General features: G+C 19.9%; 1 protein-coding gene and 3 pseudogenes across 1 annotated transcript, besides 3 other annotated features; 2 read left to right on the top strand and 2 right to left on the bottom strand.

Annotated features, from left to right (window-relative positions):
- The first annotated feature begins 3,066 nt into the window (after positions 1 to 3,066).
- PmUG01_13058100 lies at positions 3,067 to 4,171 on the top strand (annotated as a pseudogene).
- Positions 3,067 to 4,171: a sequence feature (STP1 protein, pseudogene).
- Positions 4,172 to 7,539: 3,368 nt separating this feature from the next.
- Positions 7,540 to 8,309, bottom strand: PmUG01_13058000 (annotated as a pseudogene).
- Positions 7,540 to 8,309: a sequence feature (fam-m protein, pseudogene).
- A 5,984-nt stretch (positions 8,310 to 14,293) lies between these two features.
- On the top strand, positions 14,294 to 15,131 carry PmUG01_13057900 (Plasmodium exported protein, unknown function; the record flags this gene model as incomplete). Its single annotated transcript, XM_029007583.1, has 2 exons — positions 14,294 to 14,362; positions 14,499 to 15,131. The coding sequence occupies 2 exons, from the start codon at positions 14,294 to 14,296 to the stop codon at positions 15,129 to 15,131; spliced, it is 702 nt and encodes a 233-aa protein (XP_028863957.1).
- A 2,345-nt stretch (positions 15,132 to 17,476) lies between these two features.
- Positions 17,477 to 20,376, bottom strand: PmUG01_13057800 (annotated as a pseudogene).
- Positions 17,477 to 20,376: a sequence feature (Plasmodium exported protein, unknown function, pseudogene).
- Positions 20,377 to 22,682: the final 2,306 nt, after the last annotated feature.

Below are 22,682 nucleotides of genomic sequence, written 5' to 3'. Positions count from 1 at the left end.
GTAAGGTATTAAAATAAAAAGAAAGAATACAACAAAAAAAATTCATATAAATAAAATCAAAAAATAATAAAATATTAAACAATTAATTCTTTAATACAACAGATTGATTAAAGATAAATAGAACAGATTAATATTTTGTGTTAATTAACTATTTACCAATATTAATTAACAATTAATATATATTTTTTTTTTTTCATTTAACCTTCTCTCCATTCATTATCTCTTATGTACTTATTTCAAAAAAATTAAAATTTGAAATAATTTATTTATATTATAATAGAATAATCAATCATTTTGGCATTAATTTTAAATCTTTATGTAATTTTAATTACCAATTAATGTGCTAAAAAGTATTCTGTATTAATTCATGACTCTTTTTTTTTTTTATATTTCCAAATAAACATTTATATGTAAAAAATATATATTCATGCAATTGTCAAATTCAAAATAAGAACCAGAAATAAATAACATAATTTTAATCTATATATTCGAATATATATATGAACAGTTACAGAAAAGTTATTGGAACACTTCCATATATTTTGTTTTAAATATTGTAAGATATCATTCTATTTACATTCAGTTATATTATTACGATTTCACATTATGAAGTTCTAATTTATTTTACATTTTTTAACATAATGTTTTAATTAATTCTGCTGTAATATATACTAATAATTTTTTGCATGTTCAATACGTGTTCTAATATAATTTAATTAATTGATATGCCCTACAATACATTCTATTAATTAAAATATATAATAATAATTAAATAGTTCTTATTCGAAAGTGACTAATAACATATAATGTAAAACCCATATATGTAATAACGTATACTACTTAAATCTATTATATTGCATAATTTATATACCATACATTATTAATTTTTAGGCAATTCATATGTATTTAGTATTAAACGGTACAAATACATTATAACGATATGTAACTTCAACTACAGATGCATTATACCATAATTTATATAATAATAAATCACATCCCTATATACAATATATTAAAAGTAAAAAACTATGAACAAGAAATTTACAACACTATAATATCGCCGTATAAAAAATTAATAACTAATCTAACACAATAAAAAAGGAGCATACTCTCAGTGATAATTACGATTTGGTTTATGAATTATTCATTTTAGGAAAATCAAAATATTAAAAAGAATTATTTACAATAATACAAGTAATAATATATATAAACATGTGTATATCTGTACTAAAAAAACAAAAAACGCGCCATCCACATATTGATGATAAATTTACACAAATGCAATATTATTTATTAATGTAACTTATATTTAATATATTACTGTTAGCCATTTGTCTCTCCCATTATAAAGTAGAATTTGATATTTTATAAAATTAAATAATTTACTGTAACTTAATTTCAAATTATATATATCATATATCTCCACCTGTGATATATTTATTTAATGTAATAAAAGGTAGGAGAAATATAAAATAAATATTAGTGTATCCAATTATATAACAGAACATATAAAAACGCATATCCATTAGATAATCCTTTAATTTCTGTTAATATATATTAATATAAAATTAAGCTATTGATATATAAAAAGTTGTAAATTTGCATTTTTCTTACAGGTGATTATTTATGACATACTAGAATGATATTATATTGCCACTATGTCAAGGGTAAAATTTATTGCTTTTTAATATCACTAAATTTATGCATAAACTATCTATATATGAAACAGATATTATCACGAACATAATATGAAAATTACCGTTTAAATAATTCATACTAATTCTCTTGAATCCAGAATTGGTTAGGATATGGATATGTTGAAGGAAATTACGTTTTCAAAAAATAAATACAGAAGACTTGGAAGATATATTGTAAAGGAAACTACTTTATCAAAAGACAAAGACAGAAAAAAACAAATTTAAACAATAATGCTTAGTAATGGCTAAATATCTAATAAAAAAAAATTTTATCACCACCATATACTTAACAGAATGAGCGGAAACAAGTACATAAAAATCATTTTGAACATAAAATTGGAAAGCTTAATAAATAGAGTGGTTGTCCTATGATTATAGATTATATTGATAGAATAATTTTTGCAATTAAAATATGAAGAAGCTAATTTTCGAGAATAAAGAAAAATATATATAGATGAAATACGGACCTATAAATAACGAAGAAATACGTATAATTGTAATGAACACAGTTAATGTATAACTACATTTAAAGATTATAATTCATGGCTTACATAAAGAAAGAACTATTTAGAAAAAAACATAAATCCTTAAAATAATTCTAAAATAATAAATATCAAAATAAAAATTTGAACCCTAATTTCATCATACAAAATAGTCAAACATTTAAAAAACACTTTAGGTACTTAATCCGGGATCATCCTATGCAATAAAAACCTCAACCTGAAGTAGAAAATAAACGCTCAAAATAAAAACAAGAAAAAAGAAAAAATTAATTTTCGTCTAAAACAGACAACTAATCCCCAAATAAAACTAAATCAAAATATGCTATCCAGTCTTAACAGTAATAATAAATTCCACGACAAAAAGCAACTACGGAAAATGAAGCCAGTCAAATTAAAGATAAACAAGAAGAACTCCCTAAAAATTCTACATATTCTCAATAGGCCTATACAAGTATATCACAACAATACAAAATACAGAGTCCTCATTCTCAAGAAGTAAAAGAAATCATTGAGCCTGAAACTTTTTTATTATATCCTAAAATATTAATGCCTAATTCGACCTTTATATCTTTTATGCTCCCTAATTTGCAGGTTCTCCTAATGTTAAAAAATTTTATAATTTTGTTATAATTACAATATATAACATATATATCTAAAATGATAATACAGATACAGTGTTAAACTCACAAAACAAATACGTATCATCAATACTATTTTGATTCGTGGTTATTATTTTGTTTTCCCTTTCTATTAAAGTAAAATATAAATTATGTGAAAAAATAAATTAATAATTTGAATATTGTAATAATTCATTATATAAAACTATTATTTTCTATATTAAAGCTCGTTTTAATAGGAATGTTTTTAAAGAAAAAAAGATAAAAAGAAGACGTGCAAAATTTTTCATAATACTACTACTTTTATATTCTGACAAAAAAATTGAGTTCGTAGCATAAAATCACTTAAAAAATCCATTGTAGAATTAAGATGAAATCATAAAAAGTATAACAATACATAATACTAACATGATAAAAAATGTAAACATGTCAAAGGAAAAAAAAAACAACCCCAAAACTATTATTGATGTACACATAGAAGTATTAAAAAAATGCATAAATGAAGAATGCCTATCTAAGAAAGCTAAATCTTTTGAATTATGCCTAGAAGATTTTATAAAATAGAAACATGCAACCTATCCTAATATAAATACTGATTAACAAATAATGAAAAAAGTTAAAAGTAGCAATGACAATAATACACAAATTTTATAGAATAAATAAATAGAAAAAATATAAATTTTTCTGAAAAATGAAAAAAGAAGATTGATTTAATAATTTCAAAAATTAATAGAAAAAAGAACAAGATTACTTTAAAAAAATGAAGAATTAAATGGAATATTGTCAAAAGAAAATCAAAAAATTCTATTTTTTGAAAGACTCATAGATTAATGGAAACAGTGGATATCATAAAAGATTATAATTATATATCAATATTTGGAATACTGCTGATCTAAGTGATTAACAGAGGAATATCAAAATATGTTAGATGATTATGAAAATGAAGAAACTAAAGTTAATAAATGATCAATAAATAAAATAGAAATAGAGCATAAAGTATGTAATGAATAATTATCTAAATATATAAAAAAAAAATTATCGGAAAAACTGTATTCTCGTACTTAGGATGATATTAGAAGAATTCAAAAAAGAGGAGTATATAAGAAATAGGAAATCACATCTCTACGATTACATAAATAAATGGAAAACAGAAGAAAATTCACTTAGGAAAACAGAAGCTACAGAAAAAATAAGTGAAACGAACAAGAGAACTGTAGAAAGCAGTAAAAATCTGGAAATTCATAATTGAAAAGATGAATACTAATATAGAATGGTGATAGAAGATTAATTATGAGCAGATAATATATATTTAAGTTCTATATATAATAAGAATTAAGTAGGAAAGTTTGAATAATTAATAAAAAAATATATTCTATAAAGTGATAAGGACATAATAAAATTATGTTTTAATCTTATTCACGTTATAGCATATGTTGTTTGTGAAACAGATATAATAACTCTTATGATATAGGAAGAGAACAAAGAAATTATAAGAACGAAGTAATTCATAATATAAAAGAGGAAAAAGAACATAAAATATAAAATCTGAAATTAATTTATTTAATAATATATCGGTTACATATATAATTTTTTTTCTTAGAATGTCATTAAGAAAATTCATATATATCCATAATTTAATAAAAATAGGAATATATTAATGAGAAAATTAGTTCCTAAATAAAAATTTCCCTAATTATGTATATATATATATTATTTGTTAATTTTGTTTCATTTTTTTAAAGGAATTAATTGCTTAAAATTTATGTAATTATAAAAATTTTATTATTTCATAACAATATTATTATTACGTTTTACTTAAGTAGAATTAATATTTTGTAAGTTTAATAATAAGAATATATTTAATGCACTGTCGAAAAAAAAAAAATTATTACATCCTTTGATAATTTATTTTTCTCCCATATTAAGATATAAAATTTAAAATTATTTTGAATTGCACTTTTTTGTATATACAGTGTGATATAATATAAATTTTAATAAATCTATTATTAACAGAATATATTATTATACAAATATATATAATTGTTCTTTGGTAAATAAGATGTTATGTCATGATATTTATATAATAGAAAATTTTATGATCCATCGATACAATATAATTAATTAATAACATTATAGTATGTTCCTTATATAACTGCTGATATATACAGAAAAAAAAAAAAAAAATTAAGATATTTCCTCCATGTGTACATATATTTGTTATTCTTTTAATTTATGTAGTATCTCAAATATGTATATGATACATAATACGGAAAACAAGTATATACTTGGGTGCATGGGAAATATTATTATTGTCGTTAAATTGATCATTTCAGGATATTATAAAGAATGTAATAAATTTAAAATGCATTGTTAAATATTTATAAGTGTATAAATATATGCAATTTTACATTTTTTAGTAAACGCATTAAAAAGAGAATATTTATTAATATATAATATGTAATATACTCTTTTTTAAAATAACATACTTTTAAGAGGAAAGATAAAAAACTAATATTTTTATATATTATAAAAATTTCTTATAAAAATGGTATTCCTTTATATCCTATTATTTTCATTTATCATATACTATAACACTAAAGGTAAATATATATAAATGTACTGTATTAAAAAAAATATTATTATTGATCGAAAAAAAAAAAAAAATTCATACAACTGTTTTTTCAAAATCTTAATGTATAAAACGATAAAATTAATATACTCAAAAAAAAAATAAGGAAAATAAATATTAAAGTAAAAACAATTATTTTCATTTACTAAAACAAATTTTCAGAATGGACATAATGTATCTTCATTCCATTACTTTATATATGTATGTTGTAACATATATAATAATACCTTTTCAGTATCATTTACAGGCTCTTTTCTTTTCACTTGTGCATATTTTAACGAATTAAACAAATGCTTTTACATAAAAAATGTTTAGCTCTTATATAATGGTAAAAAAAAGAATCACGCAATATGTATATTATCAAAAAAAATTCAAAAACCTATAACATCTATTGAACACAATGAAGTTAATGTATTAATTTTTTCATATTCTCAAGAATAATAAGGAACATTTATTTTTCTTAACCATTTTTTCGCTTTTTTTTTTATTTAATAGAAAGTTTTATAAAAGTATGGTTTAATATTTCCAAAAATAAAGATTCACTTCTCTTTTAGTATTCATTTTATCTTATACATATTTAAAAAATTCTTATAAAATAGAATAAAATCAAAAATTACAAGTGTTTCGTAATAAAATAATAAATGTAAGTATCTTACTATCTGTTGAAAAAAAATAAAAATTCACAAAATCAATAATTCTCCATATGCAGTTGTTAATAAAACTAAAATTACACTAATAATATTCCACTGTATCTTAGGAATATCCTGTGACATAAAAATGTATTTCTAAATTATATATAAGAAATGAGATCATTTTTATATACTTTTAATATTTTTAAAAAATAAGTTCTATAAATATAAAAGAATTAGTATCGATTAATATAAACTGTATGTATTTTATATATATACATAGAACAATATTAAGTGATTCATAATATATTTATATACAGCAATATAAAATATCACAAATATATAAGTAAATATCTATGCATGTTCAAACTATTGTACAAAATATATATGTATTTTAATTTCTAATAATGTAATTTATATATTTATAAACATAACACTTTTTAGAAATTTACAATTATAACAAAAAAAACATGTATTGGTTCATATTATTTTTTAATATCTAATTAAACTAAATACATGAATTTAATTGCGGAAACTTTTAGAAAAAAGAAGAAGAATATATATTGCATTTATTTATAAATATTCAATACAAATTATAGTAAAATGACTTATGCAGAGTCGAACTAACAATAAAGTTAATAACAATAGTAAAATAATATTTTGTTTTAACATTGCACTTAATTGTAATAACTTATCATCCCCTAGCTACTAAATAATTATAGATAATCCATTATTAGGAAATATGATATTTTATTATATATTTATAATTTAATATTTATATAATAAGTAAAATAGTAAATGTCCATTAAACAGGATTTTACAATAAATATATTTTGTTGAATAATTCTCAAAAGATATATTTTTTGTAATCAATATTAAACGCATAAATAAAATATATATATATATATATACATATATATGTATGTATGTATTCATGCAACATAATACATTAAAATTTTTTCATTAATTATATAACAAGACACATTTATTTTAATTTAAAACTAAAAATACATTTTCCTGATTGTGTTTATATATATAAATTTAGACTAGAACAAGATAAAATATATATAAAATACCAATTAATATAGTTAAAATATAAACTTACACACATCAATAAAATTATATGAAATGTGCTATTATATATTAATTTTAAGGTAAAAACATATATTTTTTGCAGAAATGTATTTAAATAACTTAATATATATATTATGACATAATTATTAATTAAGCACATATAATATATTAAAATGCAAAGTACAAACAAATTAAACATACAAATTTACAAAAAGAAAAACATAAATTTTAATTGTACCTTATCAAAAGGATCATGTATATACATATGAATTTATAAAATTGTAGCAGTTAAATGTATGTTTATTAAGAATATATCACTGAAGATGTTACAGTTATTACTTCATATTAAGAACTTCTCTACATAGAAATACATGTTTATTATTAATTTTACTATATTATCAACTTAAATATTTTAGATTATTCTTTATTTATTAAGATACCTGTTGTGGTTACTGCAGTTATTACAGATAATATAATCAAATTTAGAATATATGATACTGAAAAAAAACTATGTCATACTTCACATAGCAATGTCCTACCTGTGTTATTAAAACAACCACCATTAGAATTTTGATACAAATTTATTCCTGAATATGACAACTTAAATCCCTGTAACATGGGAAAATCTATTAATCCAAAAAAAAAAGTAAAAATATAGCAATTGCAAAAGGGCAATTTTTAATTTTCATTTTTTTATTTTTCTATATCACGAATAATCCTGTTTCATTCAAGGTAATCATAATCTCTTTCATTAATCCATTTGTTCTCAAAATAGAAAACTTTTCCATTAAACGTTTTATATTTATAATACGCAGCTTGTAAACGGTATCGCATATTATTTAATGAACATCCATTGGAATGAAGGTTTTTTCTTTTTACCTTTCTTTCATCAATTAGATATATCTTTTTTTCCTTTCTCTCCATTTTTCGTAATATCTTCTTTTAACTATACAATACTGGAATGTTTACGCTACTTGTATTTTTCTAATGATCAATAAGTTTTTGTAAATAATTTTATACTATGTCTCAACTTATGGTCAACGTATTTGCTAAACGAAGTATAAAAAAAGGAAATATTACTTATTTAATAGAATAAAAAACAATATTTCTAAAAACAAAATACAAAATATATGAATGATGCAACTAAACTTAAATAACATTAACCTAGTGTACCACTGTTAAAAAGGCATACCAAGTTAAAATTATACACGAAGAAATTTTAATAATTAAGAGTGTCTTAAATTGTTGCTATAAAATATAAATTTTTAAAATTGTAATATATTAAATAAAGAAAAACTTAATAATCATGTAATATACACATAATAATAAAGGACTCCATATTTGTTTAAAAAATAAATTTTTCATTATTGTCTTGTAAATAATAAAATGTATATAAATACAAAGAACTTTACAACTTGGACAACAAAAAAATAACCTTAAAAATGTGTTATATTGTTATTTTATCTTGTTCTTATTTAAAAAAAAATAAAATTTTCTTTAAAATAAAAATAAATTGAATTCTTTCATAAATAAACAAAATATATAATTTAATTATGCAATGTGTGTATTGATTAATTAAATTTACTTTTATCCCTCTTCACAATAAATTAAAAATAAAAATGTGTTATTTCTTATTATGCGAAAATATTGAGTTTATATACAATATTGGACATTTAATTTATGTACATAATACATTTCTCTATATACTATATCAGTAATTACTAATTATAATGATGGTATCTCAATAATTGTTCTAATTTTAGAGCATATACTACAACATGTTATTGACTTAAATAATATTAATTATTATAACAATAAAATAATAATAATAATAGTAGTAATAAATGAAAATAGTAATATTTTGTAGAACGCCTTATGTTATATTAATTAAAATTATAACACACACTTCAGTTACACCATTTAATCATGTTCATTCATTCTTCTTCATACAAAATGTTTAAAATCAAATCTATAATTTAGTATCTAAACTATGAATAAATATATATATGTTTAATCTAAAGAATAAGTGAACTTCTATTTTTCTATCATGTTTTGTAAAGAGTATAATTTTTAGGTTTAATTTATATTATTACATATAAATAAAGTGTTTTAGAATACCTAAAATTATTTTATTTTATATTATTTTATTAATAAAAATACAAATTTATAGCTTCACTATAAAATACTAACATTAAAAAAAAAAATAAAAATCTTGAAGTAAATTCATTATATAAACATTATTAATAATTAAGATAATTTAAAAAATAATTTTAATATATTAAATTATACGATAAAGTAATATCCTTGAAAAATGTGGAAGAATAATTTATAAAATAATATATAATAAAATTTAGGAATATCTTTGATATATTAATTTTTTGCTTGAATGTTTAATAGAGGGGAGAACGTCTCAAATATATTTTATTAATTTTAAATAGAAAATCAATACTAATTCATATTTTAAATTATACTTTTATACAACTAATTTATATAAGTTCAGTTATATATTTTATGAAATATACTTACAAAAGAATAAATATTTATATCCTAGTTTTTTATTTCCTTCTTACTTGTTTCACTTAGTAACTATGGATGATTATAGAATAATATTATATATTGCATATATTTTTTTAATTCTAAAATAAAAAATTCATACTAAGTCTTGTCACATTGATGTTCTAAATAATTAATTAAACATAAGAAAATATAAAAAATCCATAAAATTTTAATAAGCTTATATAATTAATATTTTCCTAATTCATATTACACAAAAATATTATAATTATCATTTTATTGAATTCTTCCATTTGTATATTATATATATATACTTATAAGTACATCAAGAATTATAATAGGTGTCATATAATTTTCCATTATTTGAATTCCTACTATACTTTGTCAAATGTTATAAATATGTGTTTATTCAAAAAAATATAACAGCATATGTTAATTAATTCTGTATCTTATAAAAAATATCTACTTATGAATGTTATACAACTTATAAACTTCTATTTAATACATATTTTCTAAATTAATATATAATTATTTGCTTTATCCATTTTGAAAAATATTCATTATCCCGTAAATTATGTTTTAAATGTTTTATTTATTGAGAATACCAAAACAAACGTAAGTTAATTATCTACATTCAAAAAAATGAAAAAGTAATCTATAAATAATATTCATTTTTTCGTGAAACATCTAATATGTTTATGAGTAAAAGTAAAAATTATAAATTAATAATATAATTAAATTTATATATACGTATATATATAATAAAGGGGGATGTTTATACGCCCTCAAAAAATATTATAATATACAAATTAGAAAAAAAAATATCCAAATTCTTATAAAATGTAAGAATATATATTAATTTTCCTATGTTATTTCAAAACGTTTAATTATATTCAGGGAACTTCATAAATCTTATATATCAATATATCACTTTTTCAAGTTACAGTATCTCTTGGGATACAACTTTTTGCATAATTTATAATAAATGATATTAACGAGGGAAATATGTTGGTTATAACTAGGTTTATCTGTTTCATTTATGGACAAATCATATTTAAAAATAATTATGAAAAGTTAAATAAATACTACACTTGGTTCTCCAGAGAATATTACAACCTAATAATATCCTCTTATTAAACAGAAGAAACCAAATCACTAACATTAAAATTGGGCCAAGTAATATGTCGCAATTACAATATTTTGTTTTATTTTAAAACATTTTATAAAAATTCAGAACTTTTTATTCATCTATATAAAGAAGTACATCTGATACACACTTTTTAAAATATATTATATATTTGTTTTAAAGAGATATGCTGCAGAACTTATATTCTGAGTAATAATCTTATTCCCTTCTGCAAAATTTAAAAATTTTCATACTTCTTTTTCATGATTTTAATTTATTCATTTCTTCTATAACTTTTTATTGTATTAATCCTCTTTCCTTTGAATTAACTTTTCCTCTTATTTTTTCCAACTTAAGTTTATCTTTCTTACATTTTTTTTTTTTTTCCCTTCTGTTTCTTCATTTTATGTCCACAGTTCACCGTCTAATTTTCCTAATTCATAGTTTTCTAATGTATTTTTACTAAATAATGAACTTTCGGTGTATTTACCCTTGTATATTATACTTTACTTCCGTTACATTTTTGTCTAAATGTAAACTAGCTTTTAAAATCTAACAAATTATCTCTTTTCCTACGCATACACAGAATTACTATTTGAACTCTAGCAAAAAGACATAAATATTACTTATTATATAGGAATGTGTTTAGTCTGATAATAATAAAATTTTGTTTTCAAAAATAAAATATATAACAGCGGAAAAAACAAAGCAAAACAACTAAACAAAAAATATGATATATTTCAAATATATCCCAATATTGTAACATTAGAATTTCTGTATCAAGGAGTTAAATGAGAAATATTTTATGATGGGGAGGTCCTTTTTTTTATATTTCATAACCATTTCTTTTTGGAAATCATAAATTTAGTAAAGAGGATAGTACTTAATGTGTGATTCATACTTCTATTTATTAAAAAGACATTAATTAGATTTTCATAAGTTTTTACTTATTGTTTTCATTTATATCATAAAGATTTATAAAAATACTTTTACTTCTATATATATACATTGTGTTTTAAATGGTAAAATAAAGAAGAAAAATATGAAAATAAATTATAAATTTTTCCTTATAAATTTACTTATATATATAATACCAACATTATGCATTTTTAACCTAATCAACAAAAATAAATTACTAAATACAGATGTAAATTCCAAATTTTATTTATATACTTTTTATTATAATAAAATAAGTATCTTAAAAAAAATTACTTCCATTTATACCAAAAAAATATAAAATCTTAAAAATATTTCTTTACAAATTAAACAAATATTTTTAAAATTTTATTTGTATTTCATTTTTTTCTATTATATTATATTATATTATATTGTTTTTTTTTTTTTTTTTTTGAAAAGAAACTATATTATTATGAAATACAATTAAATCGTGATCTTTTTTCCACTTGTGATAATTAAAATTTATTAACTTCGCTGAAGTAAAAATGGTTATTTGTCCTAAATAATAAAGCAAACTTTTTTACTTTTTAGTAAAATAAAAATTATTTTAAATATCCACATTTTTAGTGGAATATATAAAAATGCTAAAAAAAATTAAATTTTTTAGAACAAGCAGAAATAATTTCTATCTTTATTGCTTAAAAAATAGTATAAGAAAAACCAAAGTTTTACCTTTAAATACCAATTTAAGAAAGGTTGAATGTATGTCTAATTTGGTGTCGGTCTTTTTATTCCATAAAAATAAAAAAATACTTATTTATGTCAAAAAACTATAAAATTTATTTTTATTTTCTTTTAAAAATTAGTTGTATATTCAATAGCTTACACTAATACATTAAAATACAAAAATAGGAATAAAATTAGAAAATAACCCTAAACACAACTGCTATTTTTTTTTTTTTTTATTTAGTTATAAATATTAGTTTTTTTCTCACTAAAGTTTTTCCGTACGAATAAACAAATGTCGATTTGTTATTTTTAAAATTAATATTTTATTATTGATTTTATTAGTTTTTCATATATATATATACATAAACAATGTGCACATATGAAGTAAAAGTTGTAATTTATTTTTTTTTCCTTTTTTTAATTTTATATAATTTTACCAAGATATCACACATATATCATAGTCATTTACGCTAATTTGTTAGAAGTATTTTTACATTAAAAATTTCTAAACTGCAAAATTGTAAAATAATATTTTAAATAAAAATATTTTAAACATTTTAAATATAATTTTTTATAAGCTATAGCACAAACAATTTGTTTAATAAAAAAAAATGAAAGAAATATATAGATAATTTAAATATTTCATTTAAACTTTAGATAAATATATATCTTCTTTTTTTTTTTTTCTAATTTTAATCTTAAACATTCAATCTTAAAAAACTTATTTTAAATAGATTTAATATACATTTATATTGCATCAATTTCTTTTTCTGATCTTCGGCTTCAATAATAGTATTCAACAAAAACTAAATCACTAAAAACAAAAAAATTAAAATGAATACTGATCTAAAATTAAAAAAAAAAAAGTAAATATACATAAATATTAAAAAAAATTTGAAAATTCAAATGTATATTTTAAATAGACAATGTTTTATATTTATTATTTTTCTTATTATTATATTCCGTCTTATAAATTATTAAAATCTCCACAAAATAATGTATATAGGAGTTTAAGTTGTACTCATTTGATATTCTTTTTAGCAATATATCATTGAAATTATTGAGGTAGTATATAAATATACATTTCCTGCAAGGAATAAACCGAACATCATTTCAAATTATTGAACAAAATGAAAATTTTCTATATTATTTATAACATAAAGGTACAACCATTGGTACGCTATATATTATATTAATTTAATTTTTAATAATTAATATTCATCAAATTATATCTAAATCTAATACTATATTTAATATAAACGTATGTAATATACTGTAATATTTTTGTGTTTATTTATATTCTACTTTTCCTTTAATAACATTTATAAAAATTAACGCTAAAAAACATTACAATGGGATAAATTAGTTCATAGTTTATAAAAAAATTTATTATGCAGTATGTTACAAATTTAAGCATATTAGTTCTATAAATATTTTGTATTCTAATACATACTTTATTACATTAATTCTTTATTCCCCTATTATTTTCTTATTAATACAATATTATATCAATATATACTACTATATATATGTTAATTTATAAATGAATTTACATATTAAATTGTAATTTTTATACGGTTTTATCCTTATAATAATTATTAAATACTGTTTATTTTGTATTATTTGAACAATATTAATTAATATTATAAAATGAAACTTTCACTAAATTTTTGTCTTTTTTGTGCTTCAATATATACCACAATTTTCTTTATTTAAAAAAAAACTAAACATTTTTTTTATTGACAAAAAAGAAAATAATAATTAAAACATATTATAAATCAACCATTTATTATTACTTAAATTTTCATGTAAACCTAGTACATTATTACAAATTTTTTAACAACTTTAAAGAAATTTACCATAAAACAAAATACAAATATGCTCATCTTTTTGACGAAAGCTATTATTTTTTCTATTTTAATATGTACAATGAAACATTTCGATGAGGTACCACAGTTCTTATATTTAAAATTTTTTTGTTCTTATTTGTTATTTTATGTCTATTTTTATGATAAGAAAATTCTATTAAAATAATATATATATATGATATTTTTGAATTTTTAATATATACCTTTATTTTTAGGAAAACAACAATATTAAATCAAGGGGTAATGAGTGTAATCGAAATAATGCATTAAATATAAGATTTAGCAGATTACTAAATGGCGAAACAAAAATACCCGGAAACCAACAATACCAAACGATAAAAAAGGGAATATATAGTATGTTATATGAAAGTGATGATACATTTAGAGAAAGATTAAAAGCATTAGAACATGATGACGAATTTAAAAAACGATTTAATAATTTAGTACAATGTGATTTTTCTGAACAGGAATTTAATGATCTAAGAAATCATAAAAACTTTCAAAAAAAGAAGGGTGCATCCAAAGATGAAAATGACGTAAAAAAAAAAGGTTATACCTTAAAAAATTATGATGATATTGAGAAATATGAAAACGCCAATTTTTTAAAAAGCGTAGATTCAAGTATTAAATCAGATTTATTCCAAATCGGCTTAAATAATAATTATTATTTCTTTAAAATTCGAAATAAAGTTAAATATATCTTTAGGTACATGAAAGAACATAAAGTATATTCTGCATTTGTGATTCTTATAACTGTGATTGCGTCATATCTGGTGCTTTCTCTGTTTATAATGATTTGTAAAGCGTATATTTCTATGAACGCTGCATCAGCCATTTTGATGCCATGAACTTGGGTTGAATAATACAACATTTTTAAATTAATATATATAAAATTATTGGATATAATGATAATAATCCCTAATTATAAATGTGAAATAAAAACATTTCCTGTAAAAAATTAAATTCACAATATTTTTAATTTATTACAATAATTCGAATATGAAAATTTTTTTATATGTTTAGTGGTAAAAAAATGTATTCCCCTAATGTAGTTATAAAATATATTCTTTTTTTTTTTATATTTCATCTTAAAAAATTGTTTTAGTGTAATTCTATATACCCACTTATGTGAGTAAATCACATATATTCTAATTGTTAGTTTAAATTATTAATGTTTCTTATTTTATGTAAAATTATACTTCCTTTTGATATATATATATTTTTTTTCTGTAGTATGTTTATGTTGAAAAATGTTAACATTTTCAAGTTTAAATAATAAGACAATATGCAATTTATTAAATTACATTAAATCTTGCATTTTTTCTTTGAAAATATACATCGTCTTTTTTCTTTTTAATTTTCAAGAATATGTTTCAACAATTAATATTTACAAGTGTATTAAATGAATAACACATAATTATTCAATAATTAGTTTTATTTATACTAGATATTATAGTATTTTTTCTTCTTCTTCTTCTTTAGAGTTATATTTGTGTGTTTACTAAATAACCAACACCTTATCATCATTAATTTTCTATTCTTATAATACTTAACCGCAGACCCTACTATTTTCAAGTTTTACTATAATGCTCTATATAATCAAATAAACACATGTTCCTTGTTAGAAAAAATCCATCTATAAATTTTCATTAATATACTTCCTATATCTACTATATATTTACACTTTTAAATTAATATAAAATTTCTAATTTCTATCCTGTTAACTTCTTATTTTGCAAATGTTCATCATAACTTTAAACGTATTATATCAAATATTTATATTTACGTTTATCAGTATATATTTAATGCAAAACATTATATATAAAAACTCTTGGGAAACTTATACTATTTATTACATCGGAGATACGAACACTGAATGACTAATCCCTTTAAGAGAAAATTCAAATATTAAATTTTATTTGTTTTCTTAATATACCAATGTTCTTAACATTTTGTTGTTCGTTCAACTCAATATTTATATTATTCCTTCGCTAAAAAATATAATATATATATATATTTAATTGCTTCATTAAGTTTAATAAGCATATATTCTTTTCTTTTGTAATATTTCATAGTAATGCTACTATATTTAATGGCATGCAAGTGATTGGGTATATAATTTGAAATTTGATAATTCGTTAATTGTATTACTTTATAAAAATTATTATATCATTCATAATGATGATTTCTGACTTAAAAATATACTGGCACATAACAACTCTTAAACAAAATATTTGCTTATTTTATATAATCTTCCGATATAACTACATATGTACATTGTAATTCATCTAATACAAAAATATATTTATTATTTCACGTTCAAATCAAACTGTGTCAACAAATTAAAAGTAAAAAGACATTTTTAAAAGGAAAAAATTTTAAATAATGTTATTTTATTAATACTATAAAAATTCAAATATAAAGTATGGTTATAAATTAAACAATATAAAAACAAAGAAAAAAAAAAGAGTTAAAAGATAATAAAACCTTTTATTAATTATCACCAATACGCTACTGAATACAAAAATTTTAAAAAGCAAAAAAAAAATTTAGGAAAAATAGCGCGTATTCCTAAAAATGTTCAGTATAATTTATTTAAATATGGCCATTGGTAACATGTTCAAATACCTATCAGACGAAAATATTTTAAACTATAACCAGTTCTAATAAATAAAGAATATTTCCACTAAATTCTACTAAATTATATAAAACAAAACAAACATATATTTAATTTTAATTAATAAGCATATTAAGTTAAAGCTTAATAAAAATTCAAATAGCTGAACCTAATAACCGGTTCATTTATCTATAATTCAAAAAAAAAAAAAAATTAAGGTACTTATTTCAGGTGTAAGTAAATAAAAAGTATTAAAAATATTAAAAATTTTAATATGTAATATTGTAAGTATATATGTGCACCAAGGAAACAAGTATATCTTAAATAAATACATAAACAATATTAATTAAAATAGAAAAAATTCCATAAAATATAGCATATAAAAATTATACATGTGTATACTATAATGGAGAATATTATTTTATACTGATTGAATATTATTGTGTTCACAAAAAAAAAAAGATATTAATTAAAATTTAAAATATAAAAAAAATTTTAATTAAAATATAGGCAAACATATATATAAATAATCATAGTACCAATATTTCAGAGATTATTTATGTGAGTATATGAAATTTACTCATCATATAAATGTAAAAAATTTTTATGTCGACTCTTTTTCCATATATTTATTCTATTATGAAATTTAATTTCCTCTAAGGAACTTAACGATTTCTTTTTATAATTATTGATAAAATTTAACTTTCCCTTTTTTCCTAGGTGTAAAAATAATTTATAAATACCTAAAAATATAATTAGAACAGAAATAGCAATTAATGATGGAAATACAGTCCGCATGATAGCATTTCTTACACCAGCTGAAACACCTGCAGAATAAACTTTATTTGGGACTGTAGTAAATGCACAGTTTACAACATTTCTAGCACCATCTCGAAAACCATTAACAAATGTGGCAACACCTCCACCGGATTGACTTGCAGCTTCAGAAAAGGCATTGATAACATTACCTTCAAATGAAAATAAACCTCCCAAAAAAATATTTTTTATGGGAGAACTTATAGTATTTGAAATCGCTTTAAATACAGGAACTGCTAAACTTGGGAGTTGAGCTAACGCAGTTATAATAGATTCAGTTACAGCAGAAAATGTACAAGACGATAATTCAGATAACCCTTCTGTTATACCTGCACTTACAGCTTAAGTAATTATGTCTGTAGCGGCTGTATTAATATAATATACTGTAAGAAGTGGTAGTGCAACACAAGCTGCAATCACAGGAGCACAATAAATGGCTGTTTTTTTTAAAAAAGCGTTTATTTTATTAGGCTCTTTTTTATCATTGGCTTCTAGGACGCATTCAAAAAGGTAATCCTCCATTACTTCATACAAAGGATCTTCGACTGTTACATCAATTATGTTTAAAGGATTTATTTCTCATATTAATTCAATATTCTTAGACCTATCATTCATAAATATATTTATATGCCATTTTTTTTCTTTAAATAAATTTTTTTTTTTTCTTTTTTCACTCATGAACAAATCTATATTCCAAGCCTTTTTTTTTGGTAACTGTTTTTCTTTCTTTTTTTTATTTTTACTTGAAGTATAATTTTTTTGTGATAATTCATCTTTTTTTATGCCATCACTCACATGTAAATCTATAATATATTTTTTCACTTCGGGTAATTCTTTTTCCTTTTCTTTATCAATCGTAGTTATATCCATAATATATTTTTTTCCTTTTGGTAATATATTTTCCTTTTTCCCGTTGCTCATATGTATATTTATAATATAATTTTTTTCTTTCTGTAAAGCATATTCCTTTTTTCCATCATTCATGTGTATATCTATAATAAATTTTTTTTTTCTTTTGGAAATACATTTTCCTTGGTATTATCAATTTCCCTTATGGAATCTTTTTTTCGCAATAACTCCTTTTTATTCGTTACGTCAGTTTCCTCTATAGAGATATCCTTATATTATAAACATTCCTCGATAGTATCGATTTCACTAATGGAAAACTTTTTTTGTAACAACTCCTTTTTATTAGTTACATAAATATTCTCTGCATGTATTTCTTTTTGTGATAAATTTTCCTTAGTGCTATTAATTTCACTTATGGAATTATGTTTTTGTAATAGCTCCTTTTTATCGGTTACGTCGGTTTCCTCTTTAGAGACATCCTTATCTAATAAACATTCGTTGATAATGTCAATTTCACTAATTGAATTCTTTTTTTGTAACAACTCCTTGTTATTAGATACAGGAATTACGTCTGTAGGAGTATCCTTAGGTGATAAGTCATCTTTTGTTATATCGTTCTTTTTTAAAGAATGATCTTCATGTAATAAGATATTTTTGTTGTTTAAATCTGTTCTAATTAAACTATCTCTTATTTTTGGTAGTCTATAATGTCTATTTATGAAACTTTTATTTAAAATATCCATATATCGTGATTGAGCGTTAACTTTTAGATTAGAATTATCACTTATTATATCACTTACCAGTAATTTTAATTCAAGTAGATGAGATTCAGTTAATGCTTTATTATTTAACAGAATTGATTTTAACTCTTTTATTTATGATTCCTTAAGTAGTTTATTATTTAATACAATTTTTTCTAGCATATTTAATTCTGATAGGCCTACCTATGTATTAGTTAAAATATTATTGTCTAATTCCTTTAATACATTTTAAGTATTAAATTCATTTCTTAATAAAATGTTATCTACTTCTTTTAACATTAAATCTCTTATAAAGGGGTTATTTAACAAATTCTCTCTTAATTTTCTTAATGTACTCTCTGTTTTCAGTGGTTTATTATACACTATAACTTTTTTATTACCTTTCAATTTAGAATCTATAAAGGGCTTATCATCTGATAGGAAATTATGATATTTTTCTAGGTTTATATCTATTATATTTGGTTAATGTAACATATTTTTTCTTTTTTTTAGAATACTATGATTTTTCAAACTATTACTATAGAGAACATTCTGTGAGTTCTTCAATTTTAACCTTTTTGTGTTGTATTTGGATGTAAAATTTTCCCTTAATTTTTTTAATTCTTCAGTTGGTCTTAAAAAATACTCTGTTTCTCCATAGTGGACGCATAACGTTCTACTACATATTGAACCGAATGTGCAATCTTTCCTTTTTATTTTTTTAAGAATGTTAACAAGAGAACTCTATAAAATTTTGTTTTACATCAAAAATATATATAATATTATTTGATTTTGTAATTAATAAAATTATATTTATGTAAATATCATTAAAAATAATTAATATATATAATTTTCTTTTAAAGTTTATGGAATATTAAGCGTTTGGAACAAAGCAAGATATATACCAGGTGGAAAAATATAAAAAATATAATAAAGGATGAGCACATTTATCTTGTACTTTCTTATTTACGACATTGCGTCAAAATTTATTTTGTTCCCAAACAATACATTTAGTCGTTTATTTACACCAATACCAGGAACAATAGTATTATCTATATTATAAACTCTCATGGATCATACTTTTCTAATTTTTCAAAAACTAAATAAAATAAAAATTTTAAATAATACACAAATATAAATATCGGTTGCATGGATACTAAAAATATGTTCACACAAACACAAATAAAACAAAACATCAAAATTGTTATTTATTGATATATTTAAAAGGATAAGGTTAATTACCAATATATAAAATTAAATCTATATTTAGCAAGAACTTTTCGTTTTTTTTAAGCTTATGTAATACTTTAATGTTATTTTAATATATGCAAAATACACATTATCTTAAAAAAACAAAACAAATACAATAACAAATATATTTTAAAATAATTAAAATTTGGAATAAAGCTCTAATAAGAGAATATTAATTCTGTACATAAAGCATAGTCTATAAGATAAATTTTTTTTTTCATATTACAAATATATCATATCTTTCACTATAGCAAAGAAAATCTATAACAAAAAAAAAAAAAAAAAATTAAAAATTAAAAATTAAAAAATATAATATAAAGGGCATAAATTATATATTAATTTAAGCTGTAATTTTATTATAATTATCCGCACATATTATCTTCTTTTTTTTTTTTTGGATTATGAAATTAAATTAATTTGAAAAATTTTCAAAGTTTATAAAATTTTCTTTATTATTTATAATAAACATAATAAAAATTAAAAATCTTTCTTTTAATATAATAATTAAATGGATATAAAGTTGTAATTATTCAACTTAAAAATTTGTTATCACATGCAAAATCTTATTTTTTCTTTTTCATATTATCATAAATATTACAACTAATCATATATTAAAAACAAATAAATTAATAAGAAAAAAAAAATATATAAATTTAGTGCACATCCGTTTATATAAGTATAACAGCAAAATTATTTATAATGTTATTAATATCATAATAAAGAACACAATATATTAATATATGGAATTCAAAATAAAATTAAATGGTATATCTATCCTTATTTTATAAAATTTCCCGTCTTTATTTGTACATTAAAGTAATAATTAACACTACACTTTTTATTAATTAAATACTCATTAAACCGTACTTTATATTTTAGTAGGTACTCTGTAAATGAAATAAACATGAAAATATTTATTATGCATAATAAAATATAATTAACTAATCAAAAACTCTTTGTTATATCTCTCATTGTTATAATAACAGGTTCTTAATATATGAACAATAATCTGTCAACACAAACACGGATAATTCATGTATAAAATTTCCTTGTACAGTTTATCTTATAAAAATAATATAATTTTAATTACATAATTAAATTAAGAAAAACTAAGAAAAATTAAGAAAAATTAAGAAAAATTAAGTAAAAACTAATGCATAATTTTATATTAAAAGTTTTCATTATTTTTTATTATTTTTATATTTAAAAGTTCATTAAATATAAAAAGATTGAATTTCATAACATTACATTAATAACATCCGTTCTTTCAATTATTATTATATAAATACATTTTACACAAGATAAATGCAATCTATAACTACCTTCTATTAATGATCTATATATATAGTTTGAGTTATTTTATGTTTTCACAGTGAATACTTTTATATTTTATAATAATAAAATTTTCCACCATACCATAATTTGTTCATTAAATAATCTGTGAACAACAATGCTACGTAAATAAAATTATTCATGATTATCTTTACGACATATACATATTGCATTCATGGGATAAATAGAATTGTATATATTATATATACAAATTAGGATATTTAAAATATAAATGTAATATTTCATATTTGCATATTTTAAATGTTTTTTTTAAGCATTTATATATAAAGGAAAAAATTTAATTGTACAAAAATTTAACATGTTTTTCGTTTTAAATTTTCATTTATATTCCTTTTTTACATATATATATTTCTCCTCAAAATATTATATCAGAATTTATTAGAAATATCGCTTTTAATGTATTATCTTTTCAATTGTTAATTGTAAGAATACATCGAAATTTTTATTTTCCTTGGAATACATTACTGTGTTACCTTTATTAATATATATCATATATATATTATATCATGAGATAGAAAATCGCATAACCAATAATTGAATTAAATTCATATGGATATACAGTACACTAATGGCTAAATAAGAAAGTAAACTTGATATATTTTTTTTGATACTTATGATTCCGTAATATGCGCTATAGAATAATCGAACTTATTTTAGTTGAATATATATTTTATATTCCTGAATATGTATTAAAATATACAAAAATTGGATTTTTATGAATTAGAATCTTACCATAAAACATAACAAACTAAATAATATAAAATATACCTTTT

This window comes from Plasmodium malariae, assembly GCF_900090045.1.
Source record: "Plasmodium malariae genome assembly, chromosome: 13".
NCBI lineage: Eukaryota > Apicomplexa > Aconoidasida > Haemosporida > Plasmodiidae > Plasmodium > Plasmodium malariae.
Note: the sequence above shows the minus strand (reverse complement) of the source record. Positions and strands in the feature narration are given on the sequence as shown.